General features: G+C 45.1%; 1 protein-coding gene across 3 annotated transcripts; it reads right to left on the reverse strand.

Annotated features, from left to right (window-relative positions):
• Nucleotides 1–435: 435 nt before the first annotated feature.
• LOC307208699 (uncharacterized protein) lies at nucleotides 436–12,592 on the reverse strand. 3 transcript variants are annotated; one of them, XM_079963575.1, is made up of 4 exons: nucleotides 9,881–9,998; nucleotides 8,694–8,759; nucleotides 7,290–7,416; nucleotides 436–6,077 (listed from the first exon to the last, which is right to left on the reverse strand). In XM_079963575.1, exon 4 carries the CDS (start codon nucleotides 6,068–6,070, stop codon nucleotides 4,601–4,603), a length of 1,470 nt encoding a protein of 489 aa, XP_079819701.1. In that variant the 5' UTR covers nucleotides 6,071–6,077; nucleotides 7,290–7,416; nucleotides 8,694–8,759; nucleotides 9,881–9,998; the 3' UTR covers nucleotides 436–4,600. The 3 variants fall into 3 exon arrangements, with proteins under 3 accessions (XP_079819701.1, XP_079819702.1, XP_079819700.1); XM_079963576.1 differs by lacking the exons at nucleotides 8,694–8,759; nucleotides 9,881–9,998 and adding an exon at nucleotides 12,490–12,592; XM_079963574.1 differs by lacking the exon at nucleotides 8,694–8,759 and having other exon boundaries at nucleotides 9,881–9,991.
• Between the last annotated feature and the right edge of the window lie 2,490 nt (nucleotides 12,593–15,082).

Below are 15,082 nucleotides of genomic sequence, written 5' to 3' on the forward strand. Positions count from 1 at the left end.
ATCACACTCATGCTGAAATCCACTTTGGCTTCTTTTTACCGACTGAGTCAAATCCAGTGTTTTGTTGCTGACATTAGAAGCCCTGTGGAACTTGGGACCAGGATGCCTAGTAAGACAGCTTTCCCCAGTACAGACCAAGTCAATCTCTGAGATCTTCCGACAAAACCCTTTATGATCAGCCAAGGAGCTGATTAACAACAACATATCGAGTTAACTACAAATACAGGGTGAAATCAAAGGTGGTTTCCCCACTTCCTCCAATGAGTGAGATATACGGCACGTACTCCGTATGAAGTGCTTTCCAAGTTATTCCACATCCTGCAGAATACTTTTACACGCCAGCCCAATCTCTGAATGGTGCGAGATTCCAGGGGTTGCAAGCACTTACCCAGGATTCATACTTGCTTTTGGAATGAGGCACAGTGGAGACTGCTGTGTCTTTATGATATATGGTTTATTTACACATATATATAGCCTGAGCCTATGTTGGCAGGGTTCACAGCATTAACACCCCAAAAGGGTATTGTTTCGCCCATAGCCACAGCCTTGGATGCAAACAGAATTCAAACATTGCTCTCAAACATTGTTCCCCCTCTATCTCCAGCTAGCTGCTTTCCTTCCTAGATAAAATCACTGCTACCTGTGCTCCAAACTCTGGCTTTTTCAGTTAAGGGAGCCCCCTTCTCCTATGTCCCACACCAAGTCACTTAATCCCACTTAATGGCTCATCACCCAAGCTATCACCTTACTAAAAAGCTTGCCTGGCTATTCCAATAATTAGAAGACTTGATTAAATTCTAACACTTGCTAGATCCATGGATTCGAGGGATCTGGCACCCAGTTTAACACCCCAAATGCAGAACACTACTTTTTTGGAGACAGTGTGATAGCAACATTTCTAGTTCTGGTTGTCACAAATTTATCAGTTTAAGAATAAGGAGGTAATCCCGGACTGGCCAAATGTCCAATGTCCATTAACTTCGCTGCCCGAGTTGACATCTTCCAAAATGCATATTCTCAATTTGGAACCACGCTAGAAAGCTGATCATGGTTTACCAATAGAGAACTATGATACCCAAAGTATCAGACTAAAACCTACATCCCGAGAAACACCAGGCAAAGTGAAGGCTACTTGAAACAAAATCTGTACAGGGTTTATTTTGTACAGCCTGTGATGTGCCTTGGCCACCTCTAAAAGCTCTTCTCTACACAAGGGCATGGATGTGCCCTGTTACATTTTACTGTTGTTTGAAGCTCCCTCAATTTTTTCCCTCACATTAGGTTTTCAATTCCTATTATAAACATTTTAGCTTTCACCTGTGCCCTTTTCAGCTTTTGTTTTTCCTCACTGAAGTTTTTAAAATATTGCATTTATTGAGTCTTCCCCAATCTGGCACCCTTCAGACATTGTGGGCTACAAGTCCCATCATCAATTTCCATTAGCCATGCTGGCTGGGGCTGCTGGGAGTTGTAGTCCAAAGCATCTCGAGGGAACCACATGAGAACACAAGAGCTCTGCTGATTCAGGCCAAAGGCCCATCTAATCCAGCGTCCTATTCTCACAGTGGCCAACCAGACACACAAGGGAAACTTGCAAGCAGAACCTAAATGCCAGGGTACTCTCCCCAGCTGAGATTCTCACCAGTTCAGAGGTGTACTGCCTCTAACAGGAGAGGTAGAACATAGCCATTGTGGCTAGTAGCCCTTGATAGCTTTGTCCTTCATGAATTTGTCCAATCCTCTTTTAAAGCCATCCAAGTGGGTAGCCTTCACTACTTCCTGTGGTGTGAGAAGAAATAGTTACAGAACAGTCCTGAGTCTTCCATCTTCATTGAATTTCCTCAAGTTCTGGTATCATGGGAGAGGGAGAAACACTTTCTCTGACCCATTTTCTCCACCCCATGTTGAGGAACGAGGGTGCCAACTTGAATAAAATATTGGGGGGGCAGGCAAGCCACCTGCCCCACATAATCGATCACAAGACGTGGCACCCACCCACCATTTGAATGGCAATCCTCATTAACTTTTGGTGCGTGGCCCCCTCAAATATTTTATTGGGGGGAGGCGAAGGGACTTCAGCCCCTAGGAGTTGGTTCCTATGTTGAGGAAAGCTGCTGAATAACATTTTCTGCAACACATGCAAACTACAAAAATAGGGTCCTTGGAGGGTTTAAAAAAGTTTCAAGCCACAAATTATATTCCCCCCCAAAGCATTCTATTCATTTTTACTTTATTTAAAATCACACTCTAAAAGTACAGATACCCAGCAAGCATGGGGCTCTGCACATACTTTGGAAGAATAACACATCACCTTTTCGGGTGTTTAGAATAATTTTTAAAAAAACAACACTGCTTCTGTATACAGCAGGCAGACATCTTAACTATAATTAGATTTGGGGGTGTTCTGGTGTAAACAAGAACAGGGGCTTAAAGGAAGAGAGAAATATAGGCTGCTTGAGGCATTCCGCTTGACACGAGGGCAAAAATATCTAGGGTTGGGCGGCAAGAGTTGGACCTGCCTCAAATGTCTCTAGGTGCACCAGAGGCATGCCTGCTCTTCACCCAACCTTTGTGTGAAGGTCTATAGGGGGCTTGTAAAAACATTTGCCTGAAAATGCTTATAAGCTTCCTCACCATTGGGAACCTGCCTTGTCTGGGGCAACTGTAAGGCTTGTAGGCCTGTTCAAGCAAACATGTTTAAAGGCCCTCTTCAGACCTTTGGTTGGGTGGGTATGTTTACAACAATGGGAGCAGGGCAGACAACGCTTTTCGCACTTGCAGATCCAGGATGAACGACTGAATAAAGCTGTATTAGATACGTCTCAAGCAGTCGAATATTGAGGCAGCTATCTTCTGTCCTGCTAGTCGTGTGCTTTTTTTAAGGGCACCTCTGAGTCTTTGCCCTGCCCCCGAGATGAGATTGGGGCTAATTTTTGTACCTCCAACCCACCCCAGTCAGCGCGGCACCCCTTCCGGTCCTTTGCCCGTCTCAGGTCTCTCACATTTGCCTCAGAGGGAGTATTGCTCATGCTCACAAGAGAGCAGAGACACAGAATTGGAAGCAGAACACATCATGGAGCCCAGTTACATGTCCCCATTCAAGGAAGACAAAACTTATCCCAGATTAAAACAATAACTTAGCATTCGCAGAGCATTCTCTGAATGTTCAAAGCGCTCCACGTAGAATATCTCATTAAAATCCCTATAAGGAAGCTCGGTATTATTATCTTCATACTGCGGTTGGGTAGGCGGCTGAAGCTGAGAGAAATGTGCGCCTGGTTTCAGGCCAAGAAGTCCGTTCACGGCAGAGGCGAGATTCAAGCCAAAGTCTTTGTGGTTCATAACTCAGGCAGCCATCCCATACCCTATACCTGGGGTCAGCTGCTATCATAATATTACTTTAAAACCATTCAACTCAGCTAAAAAGAAAGGAAGATCATTAGATAGGGGAAGAATTAACACTGGTATTTTAAAGCTCTGGTGTTGTCGTGAGCCCACAATGCATGCTAAAAAAACCAAACAGGGTGAGGACCCCCCGTTTGTTCTCAGTTAATGCCAGACAGGCCCTTTAATGAAGATTTCCCACACTGCCTTTCTTCTGACCAGAGCGGACGCCAAGGAACTTGAACGCTGAAGGCTGTCTTACATCGAGTCAGGGCACTGGTCCATTGGGCCCCAATACTGTCAATTTTGACAGGCAGCAGTGTGCTCCAAGGCAGAGAGAGAGAGATCTTTCCTATTTTCAACCACCCGAGACTTATTTTAGCTGTAAACGTCAAGGACTGGAAATTGGGCCTTCTGGACGCGGTGCTCTTGAGATATGACCCCCTCACCAATTTCAGCAACACCCACAGTTCAGAGTCACCATGGCTTGGGGGTGATGCAGGCTCAGACTCCCAGTCAGTCAAGACTCCATTGCCTACTATCAGGATAAAAACAAGACAAGTCAGGCAGTTCTCTTTCTTGCTCCCTCTTTTGCCTTTTTCTCACTGCAGAGTGGCAGCATGCAGACACACAGGCAATCCCCTTGATGACGCATGTTATGCTCTGCCACAACAGAGAAAATGGAAGGTGCTGGCACCATTACAGAGCTTGGTATTAGGTTACAGTCTCATTGTCTTTTTTCTCTCTCTTTTCCTCAGCCACCTATCACAGCTTCCAAGGATTTGGTAAAAACCAATCAGAAACCAGAGGCCATCGAGAGAGAGAGAGAGAGAGAGAGAGAGACTCAAAATCCATAGGAAAACTCAAGAGCTGACCTGTCTGAAGGTGTTGACAATGGGACGACATTTTAAAACGAGTAAAAAGGAAAGAACACGGTATAGAATATAATCCGAGGAAGATACCACAATCCTGTGAAGAAGTGGATGGAGAGTAGGAGCCAGGTGGGGGAAAGGACATTTTAGAAGAAAACTGGCAATTGTATCCTATGTATTATTTCCCTGATGATAATCCTCCAATTCAAGTGTTGGACAAAAGTTCCTTTGGAAGACAGAGAAAGGTTTCCTATTTCACGATACCTGGCTTTACTTATTCTATAGTGGCTATAATTATGGAGATGAACTTTCAACGGAAAAGCATTATTATTTTTTTTAAAAAATCACACTGTGTGGGTTTTCTGGTGCCTGGTCAAATGCGAGTTCCGATTGAACCTTCTCCCACATTTGAGGCACATGAAAGGTTTCTCCCCTGTGTGAATCCGCTGGTGCTTCTTAAGGCATGAGCTCTGACTGAAACATTTCCCACATTCGGGGCACTTGTAGGGCTTCTCTCCTGTGTGAATCCTCTGGTGCTGGATCAAATCTGAGATCCCACGGTAGCTCTTCCCGCACTCGGAACACAGATAAGGTTTTTCACCGGTGTGGATTCTCTTATGCACGACGAGGTGGGAGCTCTGAGTAAAGCACTCCCCGCATTCTCGGCAAATGTAAGGTTTCTCTGCTGTGTGTATTCTTAGGTGTCTGATGAGATGGGAGCTGACCAGAAAGCCTTTCAAGCAGACAGGACAGCCAAAAGGCTTCTCTCCTGTGTGAATTCTCTGATGAGCGACAAGATTGGAGCTCACACTGAAGCTCTTCCCGCAGTCAGGGCACACATACGGCTTCTCTCCAGTGTGTATTCTCTGATGTGCAATAAGGGTTGAGCTTTGGGAGAAACTCTTCCCGCACTCAGGGCATGTGTAAGGTTTCTCTCCTGCATGGATTCGCTGATGCTTAACCAGGGCTGAGCTGTCGCTGAAGCGCTTCAAGCACTCCCGGCAGACGTAAGGTTTCTCCCCAGTGTGGGTTCTCCGGTGTCTGATAAGGGGAGAGCACCGTTTGAAGATTTTCCCGCAATCGGGGCACTTGTAGATTTTTCCTACCTTCGCAACTGTGGCTTTGCCAGGTTGTACGCCTGTTCCATCTACAGGCACAGCTTTGCTTCGTCTCTTCTTTGGGACATAGGCTTGCTGGCTCTCAGGAACAGGCTCGCTATAACATGGCTCATCATCCCCAGGAATCTGGAAAACATTTATTTCATATTCTTCAAGAAGAGCATCACCCTCTTCTGTCTGCTCATAACCTTCTGCCCGTTCGTAACCTTCATAACATTCTGCCTGTTCATAACCTTCTGCCTGTTCATAAGCTTCATAACATTCTGCCTGCTCATAATTTTCTGCCTGTTCGTAACCTTCATAACATTCTGCCTGCTCATAACCTTCTGGATCTTCAAAACCTTCTGCCTGCTCATAACCTTCTGGATCTTCATAATCTTCCGTCTCTTCATAAGCTTCTGTCTCTTCATAACCTTCCTCTGGAAGAATCTCATCTTTTACGAAATAGTCATCATCCACTTCCTCCACATGGATCGCCTCTTTCACCCAATACTCCTCTTCCTCCTGCGACCCCTCCTCCTCTTTCACCCAGTTCTTTTCCTCCTGGGGAATCTCCTCTTCTTTCACTAGATTACCATTCTCTGCTTTCTCTCGGGGGACGGTGACTTCTTTCACCAGCTTTCCTCCCTCCTCCTCCTCCTCTTCTTCCTGGGAGATCGCCTCCTTTTTCAGCTGCGGCTTCTCCTCGCTCATCATTGCTAAGCTGCCGGAACAAAGAGATATGCATCAGTTTGGAACATCAGCAAAAAGAAGTTATGAAATCAGCGGCAAATCTGGAGGATAAGCAAGGCAGGTTGTTTGCAAGGAGGTGCTGCTCAGATTAAATAAGAGGAGTCAGTGAGAGACTACTCAGCGGTCTCACCTATGAGGCTTTATTTTACCACCAAAGTGTATCTGAAAAGCTACCTCCTTCAATGTTGTGTTAAGATCTGCAGTCTAGTCTGGGAGGTGGCTTTCTCTGCAGCAGCCCCTAAATTGAGGAACTCCCTTCGTAATCTGGAGCGTCTAACCTTTCTGGTGTACTGTATAGCTTTGGCTGTATGCTGAACATGCAGCTCTCTATCTCGGCTGCTGACAGTTAAGGCATTTTGGTTTTGGGACTCACTTATTTTGCTGACTCTATGCTGCCCTGTTCTGGCTGGAACAATTTTACTTGTTTCTGTAATGACTGTGTACTATGCTCTTGTAAAAAAAAGGGTAAAGGACCCCTGGATGGTTAAGTCCAGTCAAAGGCGACTATCGGTTTGCGGCGCTCATCTCGCTTTCAGGCCGAGGGAGCTGGCGTTTGTCTACAGACAGCTTTTGGGGTCATGTGGCCTGCATGACTAAACCGCTCCTGGCATAACGGGATACCGTGACGGAAGCCAGAGCGTGTGGAAATGCCGTTTACCTTCCCGCCGCAGTGATACCTATTTATCTACTTGCACTGGCATGCTTTTGAACTAGGTTGGCAGGAGTTGGGACTGAGCAACGAGAGTTCACCCTGCCGCGCAGATTCAAACCACCGACCTTCTGATCGGCAAGCCCAAGAGGCTCAGTGGTTTAGACCAGTGTTCCCCAACTTTGAGCCTCCAGCTGTTTTGGACTACAATTCCCATCATCCTTGACCACTGGTCTTGCTAGCGAGGGATGATGGGAGTTGTAGTCCAAAAACAGCTGGAGGCCCAAGGTTGGGGAACACTGGTTTAGACCACAGCGCCACCCGCGTCCCTTGTAACCCACATCACGACTTTATGGTGATAGGTAAGAAATGTTAACATAATAAACAAATCTCGACTTTCATTTAGCCTTCACTGCAAAACAACCAATAATTTTTAGCATTAGCACAGAACTTCAGAGGGTTCATTGCCTTTCACATCCATTATCTCCATCATCTGTACCACAGCCCTGCAAAGTAGGCCAGAAGTATTATTACCCTTACATTGCAGCTGGAGGAGAAGACAGATAACGATTTTCTGAAAGTCACTTAGTAAGCTTGTAACCGGGGGCTTTCTGAGTCACATCTTATACTCTTAACCACTTTGTAACACCACCCATAGCAGCTGCAAAAAAAGAAAAGAAAAAATGTGTTAGAGAAACTAGAATGGAGACGATAACACTGTTTAATGGGCAATGGGTTGTGTTTCTTCTTTTCTTTTCTTTTTAAATATCAGTTTAAAGTTTATTGGCATAAACACATACAGAATACAATGAAAATAATGGATATGGCGAATAAAAATAGATGTAAAAGTAGAAAAATAAAACACAGGTACAGATGAGGGGTAAAAAACCCCAATAAACTACCAAGAATGCAGTGCCACATTCAATTGTTGCATATGAGAAGAAAAAGGTGGGTCAATTCAGATCTCAGTAAAACCTCTCCACAGAACAGGGGGTTCAGTGGGCTGTTCAGTTGAGTTTCTGAACACTTCTCAGAAAATAGGTTTAACCAGTGTTTCCTCCCTTATGTCAGTGAGGAAAAGGAAAGCAGAATCGCCATCTATAAGAGAACTGTTAACACCTAGCAGAGATTTAATTCATTCTGTAGTCCTGCTGACTTTATGGCTATAGCATCCAGCCTACTTTCTGTATATTATAATTATTTCTATTGTATTTGTTGCATTTATAACCTGCTTTTCGTCCATGGAGCAAGGTGTTGTACGTAGCTCTCTCCCTCTCCCATGTTATCCTCAAAATAATCCAGTGAGGTAGGCTAGGGTGGGAAACAGCCCAAGGTCACACCACACTTTGTGTAGCATCTTGCTGCTGCAAAGTTCTGGAGAACTCAGAGGTTTCCCACACTTTTTTGATACTTCAGTTGGTCATAATAAAGATGTTGCCCAACGGTGAGTCTAGGGGTTACTGCATAGCTGTTAACAGCCGGCTGGAACTTCAGAGGTAAATTACACCCCCTGTTCTTTAGCTCCAGTTATTCAGCCCAGGGAAAAAGCTGAGGTACATAGGTTTGAAGGGCGAATATTTATTTATTTCAGAAAATGTATATACCACTTGATTATTATTATTTTTTTTTTGGGGGGGGAGAAAACCCATAACCTCACAACAGTTTACAGTAAAAAAGAATTAAACAATGAAATTATCAATACGAAACAGTAAGGAACAATTATTTAAAATATTTTTAGAAATAATGAAAATCAACAATAAGCCAAAAACCAGATTAAAGCACACATCAACGTTCTAAGTGTTGGGATAGGCTTCGCTAAACAGAATTTTTTTTTTAAGAGGTTGCCAAACAAAAGAGTACAGTGAAGGCACCTGCCTGATGTCAATAGGCAGGGAATTCCGAAGTGTGGGTGCCGACACTACAAGATCAATTTCTTACAAATGCAGGACGAGTTTCATGTGATGCCCGTACCCAATGTCCGTTCTGCAGATCGAAGTGGAATGCCTGCAGGATCATGGGGGGCGGGTGGGGAGGCAGAATCAGGGAGACACTGAATGCTAGTATCAGAAGGTGCAGGCAGCCCCCATTTTGGTGGAGTGGTCACCTAGAAGAACCAGGCCCCTTGGGACTCATTGGGAGCAGGGAATCTTGAAGACCAGGCGAACCCGCTTGTAGCTGGGTTTGGGCGATCAGCCTACATAAGCTCCCAGCTGAAGACTATTAATAAAGGTAAAGGGAGCCCTGACCATTAGGTCCAGTCATGGCCGACTCTGGGGTTGTGGCGCTCATCTCGCTTTATTGGCTGAGGGAGCCGGTGTACAGCTTCCGGGTCACGTGGCCAGCATGACTAAGCCGCTTCTGGCGAACCAGAGCAGCGCACGGAAACACCATTTACCTTCCCGCCAGAGCGGTACCTATTTATCTACTTGCACTTTGACGTGCTTTTGAACTGCTAGGTTGGCAGGAGCAGGGACCAAGCAACGGGAGCTCACCCTGTCGCGGGGATTTGAACCGCCGACCTTCTGATCAGCAAGTCCTAGGCTCTGTGGTTTAACCCACAGCGCCACCCGCGTCCCACAAGACTTACGCCACAGCCTTGCTCCTGCTTCCTACGCAGACTGACCTTATGCCTTTGCTTTTGCTAACTTGTCTATCTTTGGACTTGCTCTGCTGTGTTCCACCTTGGCTTTGTTTCATGACCTTGCTATTGGAACATGCCCCATGTTGTGACTGTCTCACAGGGCCTGGCCTTGGCTTCTCTTCAGCAACCCTGCATCTCTGGATTGCCTCGATATCTGACTGCTCTCACGACCCTCTGGAGTTTGGCCAGCCCCGGTCCTGGGGTACAGCTTCCCCATCTCACCTGTGACTTGGCGACCAAGCCAGGACCAAGCCAAGATGCGAGGTCACCCAATGTGATCTCCACCCACTCTGTGCTAGCCCATCACTCCAACCACTTACACTTTGGAAGGTGAGGAACTGGTGGCCCTTCAGGGGTTGCGGGGCAACAGCTGACATCAGCCCTGAGCCCTGGTCATGCTGCCTAGGGCCGATGAGGGTCCAATTTCATCTAGTAAGGGGAGAGAGGATCTGTGTTGGATATCAAGGGGCAGTTGGTTTCTCACCTGTGCTGTCTCACGTCCATTCCAAGGAATCTTCAGAATGGAGTTGATGCAATGGGCATTATGCGGATGTTTATTTCCTTGAGCCGAACAGAATGGAAGGTTATGCGTTATGGGGGTATGAAGTGAGTGTGTACAAACTCAGCAGTGCTTAGTTTATTTTTGGGTTGCTATTTTAAGACCATTAACAAAATAGCAAATAACAACAAAATGTTGTTTTGCAGATTGTAAATGCTGTATCACTAATCCTATGATGTCTGCTTTGATTGTGATGTTTAGCTTCTTTGTCGTTGTTGCTGAAATATAGTTGTTGCTAAAATTGCAATTGTTTCACTGATGATTTGCTAATTATCCTATAGGATTTGTGTTCTATTTGTGATGCTCTATTATGTGCTATTGTGTTATTTATCGTTTGTAAGCCGATTTGGGAGTCATTGAATGAAAAGAGGCCTAGAAATGTAATAAATCAAATCAAATCAAATCTGGAAGGCCACAGGTTCCCCTACGTCAAGATAGGTTATGCTTCTTTTCAAAGAGAGTCACCTTCAGAAGGTCATCCATCCGAACATTGCATATTGGGCCTGCAAGGACCCTGACTAGCGGTGTTGGTGGCAGCTGTGTTGTCTGAGAACTGGGAATGTGTTAGTCCTAACAGTAGTATGATAAGAGACTGCTTAATATATGTCCAATGAAGAAGCTGTGTAGCAGGATGTTTCAGTGAGACCCTTCTTCAAATCTAATATCAGCCATTATTATTATTATTATTATTATTATTATTATTATTATTATTATTCAGGGAACCAGGTAGACAGCCTTCATGGTAGTGGTGCCTGCCCTCGCATCAAATGTCAAGGAGATAAATAGCTACATAACGTTTAGAAGACATCTGAACACAGCCCTGTATAGGAAAGTTTCTAACGTTTGATTTTTTTTAATATTTTAATATCTTTTGGAAGCCACCTAGAGTTGCTGGTGCAGCAGATGGGCGGGGTACATATAATAAAAGTATCATTAAATTATTATTATTAACTTGTTGGCACATTTTTATGAAAACCTACATGAAAACATTGGCATTAACTATTGAGTAAACTTGCTTAGAATTGTGCTGCCTAGTGGCTTTAGGCAAGACAATACTTACAAGTACTAGACTACCTTCCAGAATTGCTGAGTATAATCATGTCTATGAAATGTTTTGAATGCTAAAAAAAGAGAGAGCACTATATAAATGTTAAGCATTATTATTTAGAAGGCTTGGGGAATATATTATTCAGGAATATTGTCTTCATAAAAAGAACCCTGCTCGATCAGACCAAAGGCTTATCTAGTCCAAAATTGCATTATCACAGTGAACCACCAAACGCCTTCTACTTGTGAGCTCCACCAACTGGTTTTCAGAGGCAATATATCAATAATGATGAATTGCCTAAATTGCCACGCATTTGTCCGATCCTCTTTTAAAGGTGTCCAAACTGGGGGTGGGGTGGGGAGGTCATTTCTCCCTCTTTTGGTAGTGAATCCAATCGCTTGTGTCTGTAGGATGGATTCAATTGTTCAGGAATGTCATGTCATTCAGCTCCACGATGACCTCAGCATTAACATAAAATACATCTCTTCCGAAATGACCATGTGTCAAAATCTCCTCCACAGAGTGGAAAAGTACCAATTAGGGAGGTTATGTGCTAAAGCCGTCCACCAAATTTGAAATATTACCACGGGGGGGGGGGGCTATTCAAGCAAGTGTGTATTGGATCCAGAGATATGTATATTGGATCCAGAGATATGTATTGTAGCCAGGCATAATAATAAGTGCCCAGAGGCACTTGGCTTACCAGGTAGATCCTCAGAAAAACTGCTTGACAGGCTCACTTTCCCCCTCTCTGAGCTCCCTTCTCACTTACAGCAAGCAGGAATCCCAAACGCTTTTTACTTGGAAGTAGGATCTATTGGTTTTGATGGGCCTTGATTCCAAGTAAATGCCTTCAGAGATGCAGTCCCCAAAGCTCACTGGAGAGCGCTTAATCAATCCAACTGGGGCCACATTTTGTTTAAAAACCCCAAGTTGTTCTCTGCAAAGGCTTAAAGGTCTCCTTCTCCACCTCCCCCCCCCCGCCCCATTTTTAAGGGCTGAGCCTTGATTCAGAAAGCAAGTCCTTCTGCCTCGAAAATCAAAACCCACTAGGTTCGTCGGGGTCTGAAAAGAGATGCGGAGGAATCCAGCCCAATAATCCCCGATGCAAATCAAGCCTGATCAGCCTGGCTGAACTCCCAAAAAATATCATTATTTTAAACCTCATCTGTAGCTCCCCGCTCCTCCCCGCACGCGATTTCCCTCCTCCTCCTCCTCCGCAGCGTTACTGCGATCCCTGCATTGCAGGGGGGCTGGACTGGATGGCCTCTGGGGGATCCCCCATCCGAGATTCTCAATCACTGCCTGCAACCTCCGGTGGCTCAGGGGTTAATAATGGCTGCAGCGTGCGTCGCCCCCTCCCCACCCCTCGGACCCCCCCACCCCCAAAAAAACACCACCACCCCCAGGCCCAGATCTCCAGGGACGCGCGGCTGCAGCAACTTTTCCGAAGGCTGAAGCCGCCCGGCGAGCAAAAACGAATTACCTCCGCGGAGGAGAGGGAAAGATCCAGGGACGGAGCGCAGCCTCGGATCCTTTTGTTCTTGCTCCTTTCTCCCTCCCTCCCCCCCACTTCCCACCCCGGATCTGCTGGCCACGCAAACCCACCCGCCTCCTCCGGCTAAGCCAGCCCCTTCCTGTGCCGTCGCCTTTCCAGGCCGGCCTGCAACGCTCTCCCGGCCCAGGGCTGGATGCTCGGCAAAGGCCGGCGGGGAGAAGATCTCGTCTGGATCCGGGCGGAGATGGCCAAGGGCTGGGCAAGAGGGTCTTCTGGGTGTGGGGGGGGACCCAAAGGCCACTCCCCTGCTAGATGAACCACCAGCCAGACGCCCAGGGTGGCTAGGACAACCCCATCATTATTATTATTATTATTATTATTATTATTATTATTATTATTATTATTATTATTTATTAATCAATCAATGCTTTTTTCTTAAAAATGTTTAGGGGTACCCTCATTTTCTTACACATATTGAAATACTGCCCCTCAATGAAGCCAAACTAAGATTCACAAAATGTTTAGGGGTATGCATCCCCCCGCGTCACCCCAGAAAAGGCACTGATGATGATTAGGATCTGGAAATAGCTCCCTTTAAAAAGGGGGGGGAGAGGGGGAAACTGGGCAAATCCAGTCTGGTCTGCCTACTTGGATGTACAGTTTTTATTAAAGGTTTTTCATAATGCCATAAGATATAGAAAACTATGTTTTCAAATGTTTTCAGATTTGAAAACATGGGCACAATTAAGATACATAGGTTTTGATGGATGTAATAATGGGATACTGAATGGTTTAGTTTCTATAAAATGTGCAGGGATGGATGTTATGCGAAAGGAACCATGGGACGGGAAGAAGGGACGTCGTTGATATTTTAAGGTTGCTTAAATGAATATTCTAATATGTGAAACAGAAAATTTAATAAAAATTACAGAAAAAGAAAGAAAACAAATGTAAATAAAAAACAAAAATAAAGTAAGAAAGAAAAAAGGAGAGAGAGAGAAAGGAAAGAAAGGAAGGAAGGAAAAGAGACAATAAAGGTAAAAGGGACTTCCGATTTCCCATCTGCTGCTTACATAAAAAAAGAAAAAATATATACTGAAGATGAATATTATTATGGACTAAATGTCGTAAAATATTCGGTGAACCGCCCTGAGATATTACGATGAAGGGCAGTATATAAATTTAATTAATAGTAATCATTTTGAAAAATAATCATGGCTGCTAGCCACAGTGTCTGTGCCCTGCCCTGCAGTTAAGAGGCAGCAGTACTTGTAAATACAAGTTGCTGGAAGCCACAGGAGCAAGGGCTTTTATGCTCACATTCTGCTCCTTGGTTTCCCACAGGCAACAAACTGTTCCCCCACTTTGAGAACATGGGGGGTTGGGCTAGATGACCCTCGTGGTCCCTTCCAAGTCTTAAGATTCAGTGAGGGCGCTGGACTTGATGGGCCATCAGTCTGACCCAACAGCCTCCTCTTCTTACATATGGGACTGGTTTTGGTTTTTTTATTGTCTGTGTATGGTTTTTTTTTACGTGTGGAATTGTCTTTACATATTGTGAAATTGCTTGGAAATATTTTATGGGAAGCCATTCAATTTGGTTTTTTTAAGTTCATGATGGACCCAGTTACACCAAATAAAGGTCTTCCGATCAGCAACTTTACTTGGCATTCCACCCCCCTTTCTTCAGTTTGCAAACTTTGTCCCTAAATCAAGACGTTATTTTACTGCCCATGTGAATTTTGGGCTAATGGGCCAATGTGGCTGTTTATAATTTTTCTGAGGTCAGTTTATACCCATGTACGATTGCCAGCTGGTTGTGTACCATCTATACATGCCAACTGCACTTTCCCTACACTTAACTATGTAGAGGCGAAGGGGGTAATGTCCTGGAAACTGCTGCTACTTAGGGGTCTATAACTCACACATTATTTTTTACCTTTAACATTTTGTTACAACTGTTCTTTTATAGTACAGAGCAACGGGCAGAAGCAATCATGAGAGAAGGAATGACTGGCTTCACAATTTTTTTACATAGCACACAGATATATTTGTGATACGTCACCACGTTGAATACTACAAAACCATTGCCGCGATGTGGACTTCAAACTGTTTTTTGACGGTGTATCCATACATTTCCCAGCCCTAATGTGTGTGTATGTGCTATGCAAAAACCATTATGCAGGGGAAACTGAAGCCACCCAATGCCTCTACATGGTTTCGTGGGAGCCGATTGAAACTAAATCCTTCGAAGACAGAGGTCCTATGGCTGGGTCAGGATGGCATGGGGATGAGGGACCAACTCCCTTCTCTTGCAGGGGCCCAATTAGTACCATTGCCTTCCGTTAAGAGTTTGGGGGTAATCCTTGACGCCTACCTTTCCATGGAGGCGCAAGTTACAGCGACAGCCAAGGCGACATTTTTCCATCTTCGCCGCATCAAGCAGTTGGTCCCTTACCTTTCCTGCCCCCACCTGGCCACAGTGATCCATGCAACGGTCATCTCCAGGCTTGACTACTGTAATTCGCTCTATGCGGGGCTGCCCTTGAAGCTGTCCCAGAAACTCCAGTGGGTGCAGAAT

Source organism: Podarcis cretensis (genome assembly GCF_951804945.1).
Source record: "Podarcis cretensis genome assembly, chromosome: 2".
Lineage (NCBI taxonomy): Eukaryota > Metazoa > Chordata > Lepidosauria > Squamata > Lacertidae > Podarcis > Podarcis cretensis.